This window comes from Lampetra planeri, chromosome 16, assembly GCF_965212315.1.
Source record: "Lampetra planeri chromosome 16, kcLamPlan1.2.h2, whole genome shotgun sequence".
Taxonomy (NCBI): Eukaryota; Metazoa; Chordata; class Hyperoartia; order Petromyzontiformes; family Petromyzontidae; genus Lampetra; species Lampetra planeri.
In genome coordinates this window covers 2,454,101-2,478,219 of record NC_136122.1, presented here as the reverse complement: position 1 = coordinate 2,478,219, position 24,119 = coordinate 2,454,101, and the positions used below count along the sequence as shown (strand labels likewise).

The window sequence follows — 24,119 nt, the reverse complement described above, 5'->3', positions numbered from 1 at the left end:
TGTGGCCAGATCACCTCTGAAAAAGAGCTATATCGCCCAAGTGGGCCTTACCTGGTAAAATAAAAACTAGTGACTATTTTTAACGAGTGTTTTGCACCTTAGTGAAGTGGAATTGCATCGGGTCATCAGTAGACAGGGAGATGCAGAGGCCCTTTTGCAGGAACTCCAGTAGTGGATTCTTGGCGTATTCCAAGAAGAGGCTGTTATTGCTGAGTGGAGACATCGCAATGGGGAGCTGGGTCAGGTAGTACAGGTACTGCAGCACGGGGCTCTGGAAATAAAAAAAAACAAAAGCAAAGTTCCCCATACAACCTCTAACAGACTGGCAAGTGATGTTAGCGAGTGCCTATTAAGGCTGACATGGCACACAACGAGATAGGTGATCGGGATTAGATTTTGGCACCGAGAGATAGGATCTATGAAGATGTGGATAAAAACCACTCAGCTCGAAAACCAACTTAAGCATGATCATTCCTGACATGACCATCTCCCATCAGATCAGTGAAAATTCCACATTCCTACGATGTGAACTCATCTAGCCACAAGATGACCAACTGTTGAATGTCCATCATGCAGTGCAGGTCCCATGATGTGGATGCTCACCCCCGAAGTCTCATTAATCTGATAGCCCCGTGCTGCATTTTGACCACAAGTATTGTGGTTAATGCAGACATGATTCCTTGTAAAAGGTTTCAGTTTGGTGTTTTAACAACTTAACACCTGTTTTGTTGCCAGATAAAAGGGGAAAACCTATTCTCAAGAGGAATGATGCTGCTGCTGATGATAATCTCTGTCGGGTAAATAAACACTTGCAGGGAAGGCAATATAGGCTGTGCTCTAGACTGACCTCCACGATAGCAATGTGAAATGTTCACCACTGGCTCAAAACTGGCAATGGGGTGACCACCACCCAAGGCACAGTTGGGTACAGGGACACGCTGCGACCGCGAAAGAGACGGCCGCGTGCCCAAGGCGCCCCCCCCCCCCCCACCTTCTTGAGGTTTAGCCCATGTGAGATGTTGTCGGCGAGCATGAAGGCGGCCAGCAGGTGGGTGACAGCGCCAGCCTCCCCACAGTGCGGCCGGAATAGGAACGTGTTCATGCCACGCTCCCTGCGTGTGCACAATGATGGGAGGGAGCAATAGTAGGAGGAGATAAGATGGGGTTCTGCTGTAGGATGCATTTTAGACTTTTGAAAACCCTATAATTAATTCTGAACGAAAGGTGAAGCGCAATATCGCAATATAGGAAACGTTGGGTAGGGCGAGAGTGATGGGCTTAAGGAGGAGTGATGCAGGGCCATATGAGATGCGTGGGAGTATGTTCTATTTATTAAGACCGTTGCTGAGCACAGACCCGAAAACGTCAAGCGGCCATTATCAAAAAGCACGTTCACAGTTTGAATAAATAATAATTAACACATTTCTTGACTAGAGCAAGGATAAAAGAACATGAGAAAAGAGACCACGGGAGGGAATTCCAAAGCAGAGCGATGGAGGAAGTAGAAATAGAAGTGTGGTGACCTGCATGAGTAGGATAATTGGTGGGTGGGTTGATGGGTGGGTTGGTGGGTTTGTGGGTGGGTTAATGGGTGGGTGAGTAGGTGGGTGGGTTTGTGGGTGGGTTGATGGGTGGGTGAGTAGGTGGGTGGGTTTGTGGGTGGGTGAGTAGGTGTATTAGTGGGTTAGTGAGTGGGTGGCTGCGTGAATGAGTGGGTGAGTGAGTGAGTGGGTGGATGAGTGAGTGAGTGAGTGGGTGAGCATGTTGTTGTGATCGGCAGTGGTGGTTGAACACAGTATGGATAAGATAAAACAGCCAGTGAGTGTCTGGTAGACTTGAGTCTTCAACATGGGTAGAGGAATCGAACGAGCGATGTTTACGCAAACGGTAACCATGGCAGTAGCAATGTAAGAGTGATAAGATGATTAAAGGAACCATGCAATCGCGTAGGTTCCGGAATAGAGGGGAAAACGAGGCATGCGTGAAGTAGAAGAGGAAAGTCATTTGACTAGAACAGGGGTCGTCAACCTGCGGCTCTAGAGCCGAACGTGGCGCTTTGACTTCCCCCTTTGCGGGCAGCTGTTGTAAAAAACTTAAATCTTCAAAGAAAATTTAACGTAAACAGAATTTATTCACTTTATTGTTAAAGAATAACTGTTGGTGTGTGCGGACACACAAGTGGGTCCACAACTCTGGGGGAAACGAGAACGATGATCAATGTCCCATCGTGCGAAGACAAGCTAGGCGAAGAGGGGCAGTGTGGAGAGATGCCCGTGGTGCTCCCCCAGCCCACCTGCGCAGGTTGTTGAGCACCATAACGTTGGCGTACATGTAGTACATGTAGTAGGTGTACGAAGGGTTCTTCTGCACGTCCCACTCCTGCGGCTTGGGGCTCTTGCTGCTGAACATGTGTCCGCTGTGCTTGGACTCATCGTCCACGCTGTCGAAGCCGGTCACCTGCACGGCAGAGACGCAGAGGAGGCCGCAATGTTGTTAGCGAGCGGCGCGCTTTACCCCACGGCGCACTTTACCCTGCTGGGTTCAATCCCTGACCCGGGTCCACATCCCCCAGCACCGCTGCATTGCCATCCTACCACAGGCTCCTATATTCGTGAGTGATTTATAATGAATATTCTACGTATTATTAATCACTGGACCAAATTTAATTATGATGAAATTTGTATGAATTAATTTGAAATCGTTAATATGGAGTATAAATTTGACCAAATTCATTATTTGGTGATGCTGCGCAGATGAAAACCCGGCACTTAAATGAACGTCGAGATTGGCCAAGCTCTGAAACGCTCGCGGTGATTGGCCATGCAGAGCGGGCAACGAGACGGAGATGGAGCGGGGAATGAGACAGATATGGAGCAGGCAATGAGATGGAGCGCTGTGGTCAAAGTCGCTGCCATAATGTTGGGGTGAGCGGCGGCAGTGCAAGTGTGGCCGGAGCACTGCGGTGAGAGGGTGGTGGTAGTGTGCCGTGCCGGCGTTGATAGGTACTACTCGCAAAAAGCATTTGGCCCAACAGTCTGTAAAGGTTGCCTTTGGTGTGCATGATAACCTCCGCCTAGCGAGAACCACCCCGTATGCAGAAGTCGGGGCCGTCCATAGCGGGGAGCGGTAGAGCAACGGGCAGCGCGCTGCGCAACTGAACCCGGCGACTTGGGTTCAATTCCCGCTGACGGCTACCAACACCTGTGACGATCATCTCAACCGGCCCTGGGCCTCCCCTAGGTTGACTCGGCCTCAAGTGAGTACCTGGTTTGGTGTGTAAATGTCGCCACTAGAGAGACAAAAACGGTCAGGCGTGGTGCTGGCCACCCACCCACCCCTTCGTGTACCATTCCGGCCTTCATAGGTGCTCGCTAACTACTACACTTCCATCTGCTCCCCACGTGTGCTCAACACAGACAAACCTCTCTCATATAGCCTTTTGCAGACTTGGAGCAAGTGCTGTTAGTGAGCATCTATTCTTGTCAGTACAGCAGACGGGGGGATGGATGACCAACACCCAGCACACGCCCAGCTGCCTTTGTCTCCATTGCACCAGCTACCCATTTAAGGCTTAGACGACCTAGTGGAGGCCCAGGACGGGTTCAAATATTTGCCACTCTTCATGGCACAAACCACCACTTCCCATGGCACACACACACAGGTACCTGACAGTCTTAGCATGGTGAGACAAAGCCATAAATAAGGCTGTCTTTGGTGTAGGCCAATCAGTTTCAAAGACAATGCATATATTACACTGTGTAACAACAAAAATTGTCCCTGGGTAGTAGGTGGTATCTTCTAATTTCTTATACCTCAAAAGTACAGAAAATGGCTATTATTCCCCACGAACTTTGCTTTTGTGACCAGGACAGTGATATTTTGAAATTTACCTATTTTCAATGAAAATTCCTGATAGATTCAGTGCTGAGTAAACTTGGAGTAACTTCTAGAACATTCTAAAACTTTCCACTAATATAAATAGTAGTATAAATACAGGGGCCTTAAGCCCACCAATTCAGTTTAGTTCCAGCTGCCTAAGTGGATACATATCAGCATTTTTCTGAGATGGCATGAAGAGGCTGCAAACATCCGGCAGACGCATTTTGCTATGTCTGTGGCCAATTTATCAAGACAAGAGCGAAAAAGTACTATGTGGAAGCATCTGCTAAGATGTGTGAGGCCTACAAGGCATATTTCGGCATGCCTGTTGGGGATCAAGACAATCCCTGGGGACCTCATTTCACCTGTGAGAAATGCAAAAAAACTCTGGAAGGTAAGATGCACAATTGTTGCTCGGAATTTTATGTTATGAAATTTGTTAAAAACATATTAATTGTAAAAGTTTTTAATTTTAAAATGTTTTACAATTTTCAATGTTATTAAAAAATATATATAATATGTTAAAAATGTTGCGAGGATCTCTTACACATTAATCATGGGTGAAATACATTTATTTTTGTAGGATGGTACACAGGGGAAAAGAGAGCAATGAAGTTCGCCATCCCAAGAATTTGGCGGGAACCCACTGATCACTAAAGCAATTGCTACGTATGCTTGGTGGACCCATCCAAACGTCGGACTGGCAAGAATTCACCTGCTATCACGGGACACCAAGGCGCACTACCACAGGCGGGACTGGCCACAGAGTTCTCTGTGGGGAGGAACAACGTCAAGTGGGAGCCATTGGTGGACCCCTGGAAGGTGCTGATGCCACCACTGCCAGAGCTGTAGATAAGGAGTCGGGAGCCTTCAAGTACCTTCAAGACTTTTTCCCTAAGCTGTCTGAGGCAAAGGTCAAAGCCGGTGTCTTCGTCGGACCACAGATAAAGAAGAACCTGGAGTGCAATTAATTCCCCAAAAAGCTCACTAGTAAGGAGAAAGTGGTTTGGAACAGCTTTGCCACAGTGGTTCGGGGCTTCCTGGGCAATCACAAGGTCGAAAACTATGTGGAGCTGGTTGAGACTCTGGTGAAGAACTATGGCACAAGAGGCTGTAGGATGTCCCTCAAAGTTCATATCCTTGATGCTCATCTTGATACATTCAAGGAAAACATGGGAGCATACACGGAGGACCAGGGCGAGCGCTTCCACCAGGATATACTGGAATTTGAACGCCGCTACCAAAGACAGTATAATGAGAACATGATGAGAGACTACATTTGGGGTCTGATTCGTGAATGTGATTTACAATATATTCGTAAATCTCTAAAAACTACTCACTTCTAAATCTTTTGTAGGAATTTTTGTATTACTTCAATATAAATACATGTTAATTTTGATTAATATGTTTTTTCTTCTGACTTAATGTGAACGAAAAGACACAAATTCGCCCGTTTTCTCATTGAAAATAGGTACATTTTCAAATATCATTGTCCTGGTCACAAAAGCAAAGTATGTGGGGAATAATAGCCATTTTAAAAATACTTTTTAGGCATAAGCAATAAAAAAATAACACTTACTACCCAGGGCCAAAAATTGTATTACATAGTGTTATCAGAGCATATTTGTTTGCATGTTCACCACAAGTATGTGTGGTTAATGCAAACTTGATGCCTTGCAAAAGGTATCTCTTTGGTGTTTGAAGATCTTAACACCTATTTTATTGCCAGACATGGTAAAACCTATTATGATTTTTTCATCATGTATTTTTATTATTGTGCTCATTTGCCCAAGAAAGCCTCACTGAGTCCCAATAACTTATTTCAGGAGGGTCCTGCCAATTGTTTTTTGCCGTGTGTAATTTTAGTTGGATAATTTGTAGGTATTTTTTTAAATCATTGTGATGTCTGGCCAATGCCAGTTACATTGTATATATATGTAGTGTTGTAAAGGACAGACTTCTAAACTTATTTATGGCACACACTGTTTATTATCTTAATTCACAGTCCCTATCACACAAAGGGGGTATATGGTCCCCTCACCCGTTACCCTGAGGAGACACAGCCTCCGGACCTTGCAGGCTATCTAATCTCCCTGCTATAACCAGCGTCCTCTGGCTGGACCTAGGGGATCTCTCCCTGACCACTGGTTACACTGAGCCCTAGCCCTGATAAGGGCTGGAGGGCTTGGTCCAGGGTCCTAGATGTATTCGGCCGACTTGGGTCTTCGTGTAGCAGAACTGGCCAAGAGCTCTCAGCGCGCTGGCTTTTATACCTGTTCGTGGCCGAGTTGTCCAATCCCCGGCCACCTTGTGGGACCCTCCGATTGGTCCTTCCCAATCTGGCGTTTGGATCCTACCTCACCCCCTTTGACCCTGACCGTTTGATTGAGCGGGAAAATCTTGTTTACGATCCGCTCTCTCACAGTTTGCGAACAGCGAGTAGTTAACACCACTATATATATAAACATTTGATCATGTCAGGAAAGTGGAGAACCCGGAGGAAAGCCCATGAAGAACAGGGGGACAACATACAAAATCCACACAGCAAGGCGCAACGAGACAGACATTGAACGCAGACCCTTCTGTCTGTGAGGCACCGGTGTTAACACTCCACCACCCTGCCGCCTGCAAAGTACCATTGCTACACTCGGATGCCCTCATAAGTCAAATTATTTTACAATGCTGCCGTAATTAACCCACTAGTTACAATTTCGTGTTTAATTATTAAAAGCAAATGCAGCCTCCTCACATTGAGGTAGCAACATGTGCTTCTTTGCTTGATTGTGTGATTATTGTCCTGTCTTTAGCGTCCAGCAGAGTGTTAAGAGGCTAAGGGGTTGGCAACCTGCGACTCCGGAGCCGCATGTGGCTCTTTGGTTGCCCCCTTTCGGGCCCCCTTGCGGGCAGCCGTAAATTTTTGTTTTATATTTAACATAATTTTACGCAAAAATAATTGATTAAATGTGGCAGGGAATGGGCCTCTAGGTAACAACAAAATGTACAACAGTCAAACTGTATTGTTACAAAATAACTAAGGGGGGGGGGGGGAGTTAAAGTAAATAGACGCAGTTCATTCCACCACCTATTTTGTTCGTCAAAATTTGTCATCTGCTGTATACCCACTGCTGTGTTTGTGTACAAGTTGCTCTGCGTGTGATGTGGCTCTAGAAATATTTTGGTCAAAGCCATAAACTAGAAAAATGGCTCTTCCTCTTCTTTGAAAGGTTGCTGACCCATGGGCCAAGTATATCGCACACTCTCACCCCTGGAGTATGCAGTGTCTGGGCTGAAGATAAACCTATGACAGGCCAAGTTCAAACTTGGTCACAAAGTATTCTGGGATGCTACTAAAATAATTTTCAGTGTCTGAAAATATTTATTCCTGGCGTAGAATAATTGCTTTGCCACCCAGGGATTGAGCTGCATTTTAGTCATCACAGTATACCCCTGTGTAGTATACTATATGGTCACTATGTAGTGCAGATCGTGGAATTACGCACACATGAGTGCACCAAGTGCGCCTCCACTCGTACATTGAATGTCCACACATTTGTACGCTTGCGCGTGCAAACGTGCGTATTCACAAGCTAGTGTTTGTGAACTATGTAAGCATGTGGAGAATTACCAAATGCAATTTATTACGTGGAATGTATACCAGAAGATCTGGGTAAGTCAATGTTCATTGCCCTTGCTAAAGAACATGGTACAACAAAATGTTAATCACATGGAACAATACATCAGGTGAATCACATTACTTATATGATATTAAGAGTGTCAATGGAAAGAGTAAGGAGTAAATTAAATCTAGAAATAGCAAAGAGCGTTGTGTAAGACAAGGGGACTAAAAGGCCACATTGACATCAAATTGGCGATATAAATTCCGAAACATTTTTATGTTATATTGACTAAACAAATGCTTTCCATGAAGTGATACATCGTGAATGACAGTGCTGGGGAACTTTGATATACATGGAAAAGGACTTAGAGTAATAATGCATCTAAATTGGGAGCAAACGGCAGCCATTAGAGTTGACGGAGAGGTGAGTGAGTGTCCGTGCTTCAGGAGAGGAGTGAGATGAGGGTGTTTATGAGCACCTCATTTGTTTTCTATGTACAGCATCGTGACATAATTATCAGACAGAGGAGTTGCATGGAGTAGCAGTTAGTGGTCAAACTATAAATATGATGGCTAAAAGAACGCATGAACAATCAACTGTAAAACCAGTGTCTGCATGGTCATATAAAAGAAGAAATCTTAGCTGAATCTCAAGTAAAAGTAAGTGACACCAACGTGAAGTAGGTGGAGAATTATAATCATCGAGGTCGTGTGATCACAGGAGGTGGAAGGTGTGTAACAGAAAAATAGCGCCGACAAAATATATATTTCAGAAAATGGGATGTATGTTGAAAAATAAGACATTAATAACAATAGAGACCAATGCATCTCCGACCAGGAACACATTGCCAATGAACTCAAACACGTACGCCAAGCTCTTAAGGGTAATGGTTACTCCGACTACACAATCCGCAAAGCCATCACTCCAACCATCAAGAAGGATCCTGTTGAGCCTTTCAAAACCATCACCTTACCCTACATTGCTGAGGTCACAAAAATCTCCAAAATCCTGATTAAACACAAGATCCAGGTACAGTACCTGTGATCTGGTCCCGTCTGTAAAAGATGTGGTTCCAGACATACAGTACCCTGGCGTCTACAAACTAAGTTGCCTCTGTGGTAGCAGTTACATTGGAGAAACCAAACGACATGTCTCGGACCGCATCCGTGAACATAAAGCAGACCTGAAACACGGTAGGACAAACACCTCAGCCGTGGCAGATCACTGTTAGAATTCAGTGGGCTCACATGACATTGACTTCTCCAAGACAGAGGTTCTCTGCAAGCCATCTGACTACCATGAGAGATTCGTTCATGAGGCAATCCACATATACAAACACAGAGACAATTTCAACCGAGAAGATGGATTCTGGCTCCGCAATCATTGGAAGGATGTAATAAACCATTTCGGATCTTAACTGATTGTGTTCACGTTTACGGTGACTTTCAGACTGCAGTCCACTCACTGGCATTGACTTTATATCTTGTATTCTCCGCAGGGAATGGATTCTTTGCTCCGCTGCAAGTCTCCTACTACCACTCTCCCATTGACATATTTCGTTGCTTCCTCTTAGTATCTTTCACGCGACGGTCAATGGTATAGTGTATAGCAGATTGTATAATAATAAATAGTATAAAATTGTAATGTTTAATACAATGTATAAGGTAATATATAGTATCGTAATTGTATAGTGAATATACAGCAGTGTGATATACAGTAGGGTGGATAGAATAATACATAGTGTAATATTACACTATGTATTATTCTAAGATATAGGGTGGTGTATAGCAGAGGTGTGGACTCGAGTCATGTGACTTGGACTCGAGTCAGACTCGAGTCATGAATTTGATGACTTGCGACTCGACTTGGACTTGCATAACAATGACTTTGTCCCACCTATGAGATGTGGACTCGAGTCATGTGACTTGGACTCGAGTCAGACTCGAGTCATGAATTTGATGACTTGCGACTCGACTTGGACTTGCATAACAATGACTTTGTCCCACCTCTGGTGTATAGTAATACAGTATATCATTTAATGTTGGGTTTGTCTATGGCAGTATATAGTACGGGGTAGACCCGTGTGATGTAAGGGAAAAAAGTTTAGCTGGGAGCATATTATATTTTTTGCGACATAGAATTGTAATGTATTACTGTTAGTAGCTCCGCTTATTGGAGAGTATATTTAGTATATTGATGATACTATGTAGTTTATACTTTCGTTTTTTACGTGGTTGTTTAGTTACTGCAGCTACATACTATTAACATTCCTTCCCTTTATTAATGCTACCCCTATCCCCTCCCTTTGATGCTGCTAATCCTGCATAATGCACGGGCATAATATGACTTTGAAACCCCCCGCCCACCTCTGACGCATTTCCCAAGTAGTGCTAATCACATATCTGCATTTCCCATATATATGCTAAATTCCTCTTGATATGCAAATTATTTTGTCAAGGCGTTCTTCCCCTTCCAACCCAGCTTAAATATACGCTCCAAGCGTGGTGGTGTTTCATTCAGACGCTGTCTCCCCGACAGACCTGGTCTTCACCTGAGGACGGCTGATTGCGTTGTGGCCGAAACGTCGTGAGAATTATTTTATTATGTTTTATTTTTATTATTTTATTATTTCCCTTCTACGTGACTTTACCGAAAGAACCAAGAAGAAAAATAACAATACTTTAGTGTTTCACATGCAGGTTTGTTGTGCTGTATGGATGTGAAAGCTGGACAATTACAAAGACCCTATGAAGCAATATAAGCAACATAAATGTGCATTTTAAGAAGGATGTTAAACATTTCATGGACAGACAAAGATGAGCAATGTAAATGTATTATGAATAGCGGGTATAAGAATAAAATTAACCAGAAAAAAATTGAGAAAAGGCAAGTTAAGATTCGTTGGACAAGTAATGAGAAAACTAAAATATTGAATATGAATGTCTTTGAATGAAAAATGTATAATTACAAGAAGCTGAGGAAGACCATGCATTTGTGCACACTTTTCCACACAAGCCGAAGGTGGTGCCTGAGCCGTCTCACAAGCTTGCATACACAATGTGGGCCTGCACTTTCCAATGTGTGTGCGTGCGTGCGTACTTTTGAGGAGCGGTGGCGTAGTGGTTAGTGTGCTGCGCTACGAACCAGCACCTATGGAGGCTAACTGTGGCTAACACCACGCCCGGCCGCCTTTGTCTCCCCAGTGGCGATGTTCACACACTGCACCAGGTACAGTGGGGGGCGGTACAGCGGGGAGTGATAGTGTAGTGGTTAGCACGCTGTGCTCCGAACCCAGCGATCTCAGTTCGATTCCTGCTCACGACCAATAACAGTGGCATATATTTGAACCGGTCCTGGGTATCCCCTAGGTCAAAATGGGCAGGACATGGTGCTGGCCACCTACCCCCTCGTGTGCCATTCCGGCCTTTATTAGGTGCTCGCTAAAAGCACTTGCCCAAACAGTCTGCTAAGGCTATACGGAGGATCTCTGTATTTTATGCATACTCCACTTGCACGTGTACGTATTGGATGTCTGGATGTGTTTCCACAGATGCTCAAGCCTGGTTTGAATGATGACAGAATCATAGTAATTTCAAACTGTTTCCCCACGCGTGTGTATGAGCTCATTGGCGAGCTCCGTACGTGTTTGAGGAAGACGTGCAGGTGCTTGTGCTGGTTTGGGTTGATCGTTGCCTCGAACAGCGGGAGGAAGATGTTGTCCAGCATGGTGCCAAAGTTTAAGACGAGGTTCTTCGCTCTGAAGATGTCACTGATCACGGACACAACATTTAACGACACAGATGTGGTCAGACAATTGTGGCCTCACCCATAAGTCAATAACGGATCAACAGGTAGCATATTCTGCTTAAAGTGCCCAGCTGATCTTTCTATTTATTTCAACTAACACAGACTCGTCTATGAGGCTGTTTGGAAACCGAGATTGAAGTGGGCATGGCTTGTAGCGAAACGGCTTCTCCTGGTAACATAATTTGGTTTGGAAGCACAGCTTCACCACAACCACTGCCCTCCTAAACCCATCCCAGGCCGACGTGACACTTACTAAATACGTGGCATCTGAATCATCCACTTGAGGTTGGGCGAGTAGACGCGGTGCTGGATGAACCAGTCGGCCAGTTTGTGCCACTCGTCCCTCTTGCTTCCGTACACGGAGAGGCGCGGCTCTGCGTGCTGGTACCGGCTTTCTTCCAGGTCCGATGCCACCTCCTGCCAGCAGCACAAGGGGAACGTCTCATTTCAAAACAGATGATTTTATTATTATACTCATTCACCCAGGAGGGTCTTACTGAGTTTCTAGACTCTTTCAAGAGGATCCTCCTCAATTTTCACCTAATTGAGTGATTTTCTAATAATTGTTCAGCATTGGGATGTTTGGCCAATGCCAATAAATTGTGTGTGTGATTGTGTGTTTGGCTATGGACGGAAACTGGAGAACCTGGTGGAAACCCAGGCCAAACTTGGCGACAACATTCAAACTTTACAAAGACTTGTTGGGCAAGTGCTGTTCGTGAGCACGTACACGCTCATGCACACATTCTGAGGACAGGGGGAGGACAATACAAACTCCACACAGAAAGGGGCCTGAGTCGGGAATCGAACCTAGGGCCCGTTCTTGCAACCCCCTACTATTCTAACTGCACGTTCATGGACCGCGTTCCTCCCCCCCGCCCGTGATGGAGAAAGTATTGCTGAAGCAGCTTCCATAACATTCCAGTGAACCGATTCACCTAAGTTTAACACGTAGGCCTTCGCAACCAATATTATCCATAAAATATGTTTTTGAGTTAAATGTGTCGTTAAACTTGCCACCACCCGACACAGCCAATTATTAAGGTTTGTCACGTAAACAGCATGCCAATTTGTTACAAGTTCAACACTCCGGCGTATTGGAAAGTAAACCCACAACATTTACAATTCGAATATGACGCTTCACCGATAATTACAATAAGCAACATCAGGTGATATCCAGAGTTGTGGAGAAATCCTGTCTTCACTTAAACTAGGAAATTATAAGTCGGAGTTTGTAGCTTCTGCAAAACAGCTGCCATGAAGCGCTGTTCAGAGGCAGCGACTGAGACGTGGCCATGGAGAGACGTGCGGGGGGGGGGGACGCGACGGTGGCACCTTGATGATGGTGGCGAAGTACTCTCCCTTGATGTGGTTGTCGGTTTTGATGTAGAGGTCCCGCAGCTCGCTGGCCCCCACTGGGTTGTACTTGGAGTTGAACTTGTCAAAACGGTGAAATGTTTGACGGCCCTTGGAGTGGGCGGAGATTGAAAAGTGGAACAACATACGGTGATGATCATACTCTTAGTTGTGGATCAGATAGCATTTCAAACAACTTAAGGCTGATCGGCTTATGTGTCGCAATAGATGATAATCCAATGTTCGTTTGATTTAATGACAAAGCAGGTGGCCCGGTAGCTCAGGACACCAAGCCAGCACTGCAAACATTCTTCTTTCGACTCCAAACAGCCGCTCGGGATTAATTCTTGCACCAAGTGTTTATTATTTATGTTCATTAGCTGTAATATGAACCAAGTGATGGTGCGCTTTGGAGGCTGACTTGACCTTTCAACCCTCGTCCAGAATAAAGAGAATGAGCATCGCTATACAAGGAGTCAAGCGGTGGAATGTTTACTAGGGGCTTCGCTCCGGTCCATCAGTACAGATGGACAACAACGCTATTGCCCATTTTATAAAGACACCATGGCTTCGACTCGGCGTTAGTTGATGCTTTTGCACAATGTCTGCCTAGCAGGGGTGACGTGGTCCATGAGTAGCCGCATTTGCCGCTTGTTGCACAGATTCCTGGCTCGAAACCAGCAGGCCGCCCTGGTTCACACTGGGTTACGGACCATAATGTATGCACCACCTGCTGCACAATGAACATTAAACAACGTCTGATTGTATTCACAACGAGTAGGAAATTGTGTTGCCGGCGTCACGGGGTGACCCGCAAATTACTCCAAATTAGTAACATTACTCCCTACTGGTAGCGTATATGCATCTGTGAAACACGGCGTCTTTGTGATAGCCCTGTGCTATAAGAATGGCACGAATACCAAATAACTATTATTAGGGATGCATTATTTAGTGCTGGAACGAGAAAAAAATTACGCACTTAAGCCACATATAAACATTTATCCCGCTTTGTCGTGAATAATGAATGGACCCCCTTCCGCAAAGAAACTCTGCAGCCAATCAGTAGCTTGGGGAATGCCACTGGAAAACGGGAGCCGAATTCGCTGACGTGGGCACGACGCATCGAGCCAGTCATCCAAGCGCACACGAGTAGACACACACTCGCTAAGGCAATTGTGAGACAACTCTACACAGAGAGTAACACGACAGACGGACGGGGGGTGGAGGAAGATCGCTCGATTTATCTGTCCGCCACTCCCAACGGTAGGCCTTTGAGGGCCCGAGGGAGAACGTTGCAGAGGCGTCAGTGCGGCGAGAGGCGAGCCTCACCGCGTGCACGTCCAGTGAGTCGACCGTCAGATCGTTAGGGTGCAGCTTGAGGCTTTCGAAGAGCTGGCGCAGGGTGACGGGCACGCCGTCCTTGACGCGCACCACACGCTCTGGGTCAACCAGATATGAGTGCTTGATGAAACGCAGCAGGTGCTTCTGGTTCATGCAGGCTGCGGCGTGGATGTGCGTGTCCACCTGCGCGCAGCAGCCGCACCTCCAATTAAGCACGGCCGGCTATGTACAATACGGAAGAAGTTCAACATACGTAAATATGCGCGCGCGGCCGTTCATCGGCAACAACGCCAAGGCAACTGCTGTGCAAGTTCGAGTTCGGATGTTCCCTGGTATGTAATCATTCGTGTGATGCTCTTTTACCGAGTCTTGCATGAAAGTTATTTTTCTCATTGTTATTCCGCAATAAAAAAAATTCACACCATATTTTGCCCAATTTATGGCACCGATGATTTTGTACCGTGGAGTTTCCTCCTCGTATTCCACTCTCGAGGTGTCTTTCGTCACGCGGTGCCTTCACCTGAGTCTCCAGGTAACTGGTATATTAGACCAGGTGTTGAGTGACCTTGTGCCCACTTGGGACAGCTGCCACTGGGGGCGCTCTTCGAATTTGTTAGAGAATAAAGTCTTTTATGGCACGTCGAGAGCTCTTGGGATTCCCCAGGATAAAGGAGGGCGCTCTATCAGAAACAAATTGTCATAGTTATACAGTCTGTTCTTCTATATCGCGGTAGTTGCGTTCCTGAAGAACACCGCATTGTGTAAAAATCGCGTTATAATAAATAATATAATATAGGGTAAAGAACAGTCTGCGATAAAACGTAAGATGCGTATGCAGGCTGAACAAAGACTGAGGCGCGTGAGTAGTGTCTAGAAGCATCCAGCAGCATCACGCCTTGTGTGATGATGCTACACAGAGGCGGTCGTACGACTGCTTATTCCTACGCGTGCGACGTAGTTCCATTTTCTCGATTGTGTTATATCCAATTCGTATCCACGTCATAAAAATTGTGTTCCATAAACATTGGTAACGTTGTATCCAATTCGCGTTATGAAAACAACATGCGGCATTACAGGACAACAGACTGTACAGGTCCACCCGAGCCCGTGGATATGGACGATGCACCTTTCTGACGTTGTAGAAGTCTCTGTGTGCCACCTCCTTCAGCTCTTTCATCTCCGCCATCTCGTTGAGCATCTCATGCAAGTTGAACTTTGACCCCAGGAAGTTGAGCCGTCGGTGGCAAAAGGTCTTTCTGTTGGGCGTTGTCAACGTAGAAACAGAGGTTTGTAATTAGGGCGATGCATTCAGAAACTCACAATTGTGCAAAAAATGGGCAAAAATACCAACGTATATGACTCCACGTAGCGTAACACTGGCATGTACAGTGAGGGAAAAAAGTATTTGATCCCCTGCTGATTTTGTACGTTTGCCCACTGACAAAGAAATGATCAGTCTATAATTTTAATGGTAGGTGTATTTGAACAGTGAGAGACAGAATAACAACAACAAAAATCCAGAAAAACGCATGTCAAAAATGTTATACATTGATTTGCATTTTAACGAGGGAAATAAGTATTTGACCCCTCTGTAAAACATGACTTAGTACTTGGTGGCAAAACCCTTGTTGGCAATCACAGAGGTCAGACGTTTCTTGTAGTTGGCCACCAGGTTTGCACACATCTCAGGAGGGATTTTGTCCCACTCCTCTTTGCAGATCTTCTCCAAGTCATTAAGGTGTCGAGGCTGACGTTTAGCAACTCGAACCTTCAGCTCCCTCCACTGGTACAAAATCTGACACCTTTATACAAGGCATCATGTTTGCAATAACCTCAACACAAGAAGTCAAAATGCAAACATGATGCCTTGTACCAGTTAAAAGGGTAAAAACCTATTACTATATTTTGCCACTGGTAAAGGAGATCTCATCGTGTAAATGCTTACCCCGAGCTCTCAATACTCTGATAGTGCGCTTTCTTTGAGTTGTACGCCTTTTGGCGTCATCTGGTTCAACACCAATGGAGACTAGGCTCTAAAGAAAGCTGTCTCGTGTGTGGACCAATCAACTTCAAGGTCAGTGCATATCATTATCATCATCAGAGTTGTTTATTTTTGTTTGCATTTTGACTTCTTGTGTTGAGGTTATTGCAAACATGATGATTTTGTACCAGTTAAAAGGGTAAAAACGTATTACTATATTTTGCCACTGGTAAAGGAGATCTCATAGTGTCTTCTCCAAGTCATTAAGGTTTCGAGGCTGACGTTTGGCAACTCGAACCTTCAGCTCCCTCCACAGATTTTCTATGGGATTAAGGTCTGGAGACTGGCTAGGCCACTCCAGGACCTTAATGTGCTTCTTCTTGAGCCACTCCTTTGTTGCCTTGGCCGTGTGTTTTGGGTCATTGTCATGCTAGAATACCCATCCACGACCCATTTTCAATGCCCTGGCTGAGGGAAGGAGGTTTTCACCCAATATTTGACAGTACATGGCCCAGTCCATCGTCCCTTTGATGCGGTGAAGTTGTCCTGTCCACTCAGCAGAAAAACACCCCCAAAGCATAATGTATCCACCTCCATGTTTGACGGTGGGGATAGTGTTCTTGGGGTCATAGGCAGCATTCCTCCTCCAAACACGGTGAGTTGAGTTGATGCCAAAGAGCTCCATTTTGGTCTCATCTGACCACAACACTTTCACCCAGTTGTCATCTGAATCATTCAGATGTTCATTGGCAAACTTCAGACGGGCATGTATATGTGCTTTCTTGAGCAGGGGGACCTTGCGGGCGCTGCAGGATTTCAGTCCTTCACGGCGTAGTGTGTTACCAACTGTTTTCTTGGTGACTATGGTCCCAGCTACCTTGAAATCATTGACAAGATCCTCCCGTGTAGTTCTGGGCTGATTCCTCACCATTCTCATGATCATTGCAACTCCACGAGGTGAGATCTTGCATGGAGCCCCAGGCTGAGGGAGATTGACAGTTCTTTTGTGTTTCTTCCATTTGCGAATAATCGCACCAACTGTTGTCACCTTCTCACCAAGCTGCTTGGCGATGATCTTGTAGCCCATTCCAGCCTTGTGTAGATCTACAATCTTGTCCCTGACATCCTTGGAGAGCTCTTTGGTCTTGGCCATGGTGGAGAATTTGGAATCTGATTGATTGATTGCTTCTGTGAACAGGTGTCTTTTATACAGGTAATAAAGCACTCCCTTTAAGAGTGTGCTCCTAATCTCAGCTCGTTACCTGTATAAAAGACACCTGGGAGCCATAAATTTTTCTGATTGAGAGGGGGTCAAATACTTATTTCCCTCATTAAAATGTAAATCAATTGATAAGATTTTTGACATGCGTTTTTCTGGATTTTGTTGTTATTCTGTCTCTCACTGTTCAAATAAACCTACCATTAAAATTATAAACTGATCATTTCTTTGTCAGTGGGCAAACGTACAAAATCAGCAGGGGATCAAATACTTTTTTCCCTCACTGTATATAATTTTAGTTTAACACATAGGCTTTCACGACAAATATTATCCATAATTACATGTTTTTGGGTTATTATTGCTTAAAAATTGGACTTTCTTCACAATTCTTGCTATCGCCCAATGACGCTGGTTGTAATCACCAGAAACACGTCGTACTCGAATTGTAAATGTTATGGGTTTACTCTCAAACACATCGGTGTGCTGAAGTAGTAACTAATTTTCACGTTTTGTTTAAGTGACAAACCTTGCTAAATTGGCTGTGTCGGTTGGTGGCGGGTTTAACGACACATTCATATTTATGCGATGTAACCAAAAATGAAACCCCCTTTATCATGGATAAATAATTTCAGTTATCTTGAAAGATGTGGTTCTCGTGAGAGGGGCAGCTGCCATACGACACAGTGGGATGGTAGCTGGACGCACGTTGGCCCGTCAGCGATGAGCGTGAGCAGGAAGTTCATGTCGTCGATGAAGGTGTCAATGTCCGGGTAGGGCAGTGGGTGCAGTGCCTCTTTATCTCCAGCACCGCCACTGGAAACGTGCACCACACCGTCCCGCGAGGTGACCTTGTAGCCCAGGTCCTCCGGGATGCCCCCCAGCGACAGGGGGTCCTCTCCCTTCTTGGGCGGAGCAGTGAACACTGTGGGTGGGACAAGTTGGTGGCTGGTTTGGCCTCGACTAAGGGTGGAAATTCTGCAAGGCCAGTCCTCATGGCCACACTTTACCATGCAATTGCTCCAGCATCCATATCCCATCGACCCACACGACTGTGCAGTACACCGAATCTAAGTTGTACTGCTTGCAGCTCTAAGTTTGGAGCCTGAGGTTTTTTTAAAGATACATTTCAATAAAAAATTTCCCGCCAAATAATAGTCGCTATTTTGTTAATGTTCAGTACCGATTTGTTACCTACTATGGTTGTGGATATTCCATCACTACTACATGATGAAACACGTTGAGATTTGATATTTGAATCATCAGCATCAGCCAGGAGTAAAGGGCAATTCCAGAGTGACAGTCAAAGTCAAAGGGCTGCTTTTAAGTTGAGCTGCATTCGAATGGAGAAGTAAAACCACGAATATGCTTGGCACAACAATGTCATTTTAGCTGCCATGAATCAGCTGTGTTACTAATCTGAGGAGGCATTGAAGAGGCATTGAAGAAGCTTGGTTTTCCTTTCAATGCCAAAGCCGTCTTCTTTAAAACTGAACAATAATTATTCTAGTAAAACACACAAACTCAGCCGAGATCGGAATCCCGCTGCCGTCATATGTGGGGTGAGCACCCAGTTCCTACCACACTGAACACAATGGATTTGAATGTAAAGCAGTCTTTGTGATTGATGGTGCAGCACTCACGGATGCACACCAGTCACCTCCCTATCTCTCTTATATGCCGAGGACTTTATCAACCAGACTGCCTGGTTTGTCTCCTCTACACTATGCTCAACCACCGCACTGCTTCTTTCTTCCTTGCTTCCCTTTAGAATTCCCTCCCATTGTATATTTTCCTACGTTTTTAGAACCTTGCTCAGTGTAATGAATGTAGTGTTGTTTGTTATTGGCCGCAAATTATTTTTTGGGCATTTCGTCACGTGCTCAGCAGCCATGATACAAACTCTCGTTCTGTACGTGAGAAGGGATGCTTGAGCGGTGTTGTGGGAATCATACATCCGCTGGCTGTATCAGAGTCACGATGCCCCTGCCTGTGTAGTCCCAGTGCCATATGCCAGGGCCTAGAGCCACGATTCTCCCAATCCGATAGAAAGGAACCAACAGGGGCCACCACAATAACTCACCGGGCAGAACCTGGTCACTGTCGTGCCATGCTTCTCCTTCTATGGTGCGCAAATAACGCGATGTGGTGCACGGGAAGCGCTGGAAGGAGAGGCGCATATACTTCTCACGGATGAGCAGTGCGCGGTACAGGCCCTGGCCTGCCTCTGCCAGGTCCTCCAGAGTCACCTGCATCGCACATGGAACAGAGGTCCATTGGGCCTGGGATAAGACTGCGGTGAGGGCAGGTCCCAGCACGTGAGCACTAGAAGGGTAAACATGTCATGATTAATGTTAAAGTTGATGTGCATTAGCTTGGCAGCACCCACATATTGAGTATACGTCTGGCCACACCAAAGAAAAACTTTGGTAGATGTCTGGATCTCATCTGGTTCCTACATTTTAGTGACGTAGATATCGAAGCGAAACCACCACCAGAGTTGGCGTAGACCCTGAAACCTCCACCGCGAGAAGGCACTAATTGCACGGCACATCCGGGTTTATTTGCACAAGGGACGCTAAGAGACAGTGTCTCGAGCTCCAGAGTACCATCGATTATCCTCGAAACGAACAGGCCCCTTGCACTATCCCCCACTTGAAAGGAGGCAGATTAACTTTGACGTCAGTCCTAAAACTCTCGAGCTCATACAGATCAGAATCGGCATTTAGGTTACAGGAGGAATCCGATGAGGTAATGAAGCTCTTTTTCACAGATGTCCAGTATGGGTGGTGCAGCGAGTTACAACAGCAGAGAGTGCAACAAGAACACCACGATTGGAGTGCAGAATAGAGAAAAAGGTAAGCAAGTCACTAAAAGTAAATTAAAAACTGCGTATTGTATAAGTCCGACTTAGCAATTTTGGATAAGGCTAACTGCCCATGAATAGCAAATGGGGCAGGAGAAGAGAGAAGAGGTTCCAATGGCTCACTGGGAGCCGGGCTCACATGAAGGGGTACGGCAGTGAGAGTTGGGGACCATCGGTCTCGATTGGGTGTCGCTATACCAGAGAGGTCCAGACTCGCCGAACGAACGTCCTAGATTCTCAATATCCTGGCAGGTGCGATAGCGACAATAAAGTGGATTCTCGATGCGTGGTGTGCAAGTGACGAGTTGTTATCGGTTCAAATAGCGGCTGCATCACCACCGCCATTGCAACACCACCAACAACAACAGCTGGTGCCATGCATGGCATCACTCCCCCGACTGTGCTGCCACAGCCCTCGCCCAGCACGGCAGGCGGCGGTGTCACCTCTCACTGGCCCCTCGGCCTCACGTCACGGGATGCCAAACTAGAATTCCGCCGTGCGCCTGCTACCCCCCCGGCCCTCTTCCACCCTCTCTCCCGTCTCCCCCGCCTCTCTCCCGTCTCCCCCTGCCTCGTTTCCCAAAACGCTGCCCCCTAGCCCCCCACCACTCGGCTTGTTAGTGCCTAGGTGTTGCAGGCTGCAACAAAAAAAATCAGCCATTGTGAATTTCATGCAACTTGGCAGAACCACGAAATTAGAACTGTGGCAGGGGCCGGGAACCTGCGGCTCCGGAGCCGCATGCAGCTCTTTAATGATCGCTTTGTCACGTTATTTATTAAGGAGCACTGTCGCGTATTCAGGTCCATTGCGGCTCTTGAAATATTCAGGTTTTTGTTCACCGAATTCGAAAAAAAATTATATTGTTGTTATTTTGGTTGCCCACCACTGCCCTATGTGTTCCTCCAAATTCTCGACTCTGGCTTCAAAAGGATTTACTGTAAATGCAATTGTTACAATCAGTGCCAGCCACTCACATACTGTATATATAATTGTATCTGCGTAGATTCAAAGCCATGCTGTGAATGCGATGGCTCAAAGATTAACGCAGGGATTTTGAGCCCCTTGAGAGAAACAAAACCCCACACGCAGCCAATAAGAAACACATGACCACGCAAAGAACTCACGCCTGCAGCGTAGTCCCCCATGACAATCATGCGTTGGAAGTCGGGCACGTCAGAGTAGGCTGGTTGCATGGCCAGCATTTGTGGCACATCGTTCGCAGGCGAGTGCGGAGACGTGCCGGGGGAGTGCGCGGCAGAAGAGACGGGAGAGTGAGGGAAGGGAGAGATCGGAGAGTGGGGGAAGTTGCTGGGCGACACAGGCCGGGCCACGCCATCTGCGCCAACAATGGTCACTGAGATGGTGTGGGTCCGGAGAAGTCTCTTCTTTCTGCAGCAGAGAACAATTCAGCCTTACAAACTGTTCCGTAAACCAAAGCATGCGCATTTGCTTGCAAGTGAAGCGAATATCACCCACAGACAATTTGAGGCTCAAAAATTCAGTAATATCGTGTTAAATAGTCAAAACAATATCATAATGCTGAGGCCAAAACATTTCCATGGTTGCCGAGTGTAATACTTACTGCCTATTTAAATATCACACAAGGAATGGATGTATTTTTGTAAAAGCCTGAATGTGAAGAGCAGATGCTTTAAAAGGTCTCGCAGCGGAGGTGAACTATGGGACGCAAGCCGCGTCCCCTCATGCGGCGCTTGCACCTCTTTCCCACGGCATCGGGGTCGCTCTCCTTCAGAAGCTGCCTCTCCTTGGCCTCGCGGTGACCGATCGGGCAGTGCTCAGGGACATCAAATATAGAGATCTCCTCCTTTGTGTCCTCTGCTCCGAAGGCCGAGGCGAAGATGTGCTCGGCGCGGGCGCGCATTTGCTGCCCGAGCTTCTGCGACTCGGCCTTTGGGAAGGCATTGTGGGGCTCACGGGCCCCCGCTCCTTCTCCTGATGGATCGGCAGACAAAGGAAAAATGAACTTTTAAGCCTTATTTAAAAACAAACAAACAAAAGGTTTTTATTATGCAAGTTGTTGTTGTTGTCCATCCCCAAAGTTTTTCTGAAGCAGTGAAAGTTGGCGAGTCTGAACCACTTTAAAATTAAATTCGAATTTTGCTTTCACCCCCATACGGAGCTCATAATGATGAAATTTAATAACATAACGGCGGGTTATTAATCCTCTATTCTTGCTCATGAAAATATTGAACAAAGCGGCAACCCCGAGTTCGCTTCTTGCTCACGGCCAACACCAGTCCATGATGTGGGGTGTAAACATCACCATTGGGGAGACAAAGGCGGCCGGGCGTGGTGTTGGCCACCCACAACACCCTTATGTGCCGTCCCGGCCTTCATAAGTGCTCCTCGCTAACAGCACTTGCTCATCCAGTTTGTTAAAGCTACACGGGGGTCTTTGTGTTACCAACCTGGCGACCAAAGTTCAATTCCCGCTCACTATCAACACCAGCGACGATTGTCTGAATGGGACCTGGGCTTCCCCTAGGCCGACTCAGCCTCAAATGAGTATCTGGTGCGGTGTGTAAACATCGCTACTGGGGAGACAAAGGCGGCCAGGCATGTGCCGTGCTGACCTTCATAGGCGTTGCTCGCTAACAGCACTTGCCTCAAGAGCATGTTAAGGCTACACGGGGGATCTTTGTAGTTGGGGTGTGTGTGTCTTTGTCTGTGTTCGTGCTCCCGTGTGTGAACAATTGTGGTGGCTCATTACCCCCCTTCCGACGACAAGCTCGCATCAGGACTCAAGGTAAGTGAATATAAAACAGCTTTTTTCTATTTATGTTACTTTATTTTACGTTTTATTTACTATGCAGTATATATAATTTCAGTTTTACATGCAAATGTACAATATTTATTATAAAAGAGTTTAACAATGCTTCCCTTTTTGTAGAACCGTAACACACGCCATGACACTGACCGTATGTGCATTTAAATAAAGTGCATTATTGTGTTCCGACTTACGAACCGTTTGATGTACGAATGGGTCCCAGGAGCGAATTGGGATTGTAACTTGATGACTGTCCTATCTTATGAAAGCTCGTATGATAAGTGTGGATGTTTGTAAGTCTGGGAATACATATTTAGCCATTTGAGTTCCACATAAGAACATCCGATTGGTAGGGTAATTAACTTAAAATATCGCACCATGATCACAACGCAGGCGTGTCTTACACTGCTCTGGGATTAACAATCAATTGTTTTAAACCATTCCGTTAAATTAAGCTGAAAATATTGCGTCTGAATTTTAACGGAAGCGTTCATAAAAAAAAGTGAACGCAAATTACTTTGCTCGCAGCTTGCTGTGATATGTCCAGTGACGCATCTACTCTTTTTTTGGCGGAGGTAAACACATCACGCCACGTATAGAGTGCAGTGCAATTCAGGACACGTTATGGAGTATTTAGTATTGGGGTGGTGAGCAGTACTGCCCAATCTTGAACTGTACGTTCATATTCAACTCCACTGTCGCATGCCATGGATGAAAAGTCAGACACACTGAAAGTTACAGACGGTCTAAATTTTGCGCTATTTATAACTCTACAAATATTCCACCCATGTTGTGTTGGGCGCCCGAATCGAGCGACGTGACCCTACCGGCTGAGTGGAACATCGTCTCTCGTTTGCGTCCAGGTGCGTGTGGATGAGTCGAACCGCTCCTGCGCCGTGCCTCGTGCTCGCAGGTTCAGGCGCCTGTGTGCATCCCAGCTCAGCACACGGGCCTCTTGAACCCCCCTCACACGTTGCCGTGCTCCAACGGGGTCCTCCCTCCCCACGTGAGGGGCCATGGCTGAATGTCATAAGCACGCAGATAATAATAGCCGCTTCCATGCATCCGACATGCGCGTTTATTTCGAGTTCGTCCATACTCCATGGCAAGGCTGCTGTGTGTGAGCAGCAGTCAAAAACCTGTGGACACTGGGAGTTACATTATGCCGTTTTGACATCGTTGCATTTTATCCACATCCACTAGAGTGAGGTCACACTGAAAGACATGGGTTCTTCAGGCTTGCATTCTTCTGCTGGCAGAATTTTTC

The 24,119-nt window shown here is 46.1% G+C and overlaps 1 protein-coding gene across 1 annotated transcript in view; it reads right to left on the bottom strand.

The window, feature by feature from the left end:
* AMPD1 (adenosine monophosphate deaminase 1) overlaps nt 1-23,874 on the bottom strand; it is a 31,808-nt gene extending 7,934 nt beyond the window's left edge. Inside the window, exons 1-13 of the mRNA XM_078601344.1 lie at nt 23,680-23,874; nt 21,783-22,017; nt 21,189-21,453; nt 19,281-19,446; nt 17,906-18,122; nt 15,127-15,256; nt 13,989-14,183; nt 12,639-12,770; nt 11,557-11,720; nt 11,139-11,265; nt 2,294-2,457; nt 992-1,112; nt 98-271 (exon numbers count right to left, since the gene is read on the bottom strand). Coding sequence (XP_078457470.1) covers nt 98-271; nt 992-1,112; nt 2,294-2,457; nt 11,139-11,265; nt 11,557-11,720; nt 12,639-12,770; nt 13,989-14,183; nt 15,127-15,256; nt 17,906-18,122; nt 19,281-19,446; nt 21,189-21,453; nt 21,783-22,017; nt 23,680-23,695 — 2,106 coding nt within the window. The 5' untranslated portion in view covers nt 23,696-23,874. The remainder of the gene's footprint in view (nt 1-97; nt 272-991; nt 1,113-2,293; nt 2,458-11,138; nt 11,266-11,556; nt 11,721-12,638; nt 12,771-13,988; nt 14,184-15,126; nt 15,257-17,905; nt 18,123-19,280; nt 19,447-21,188; nt 21,454-21,782; nt 22,018-23,679) is intronic.
* Nucleotides 23,875-24,119: the final 245 nt, after the last annotated feature.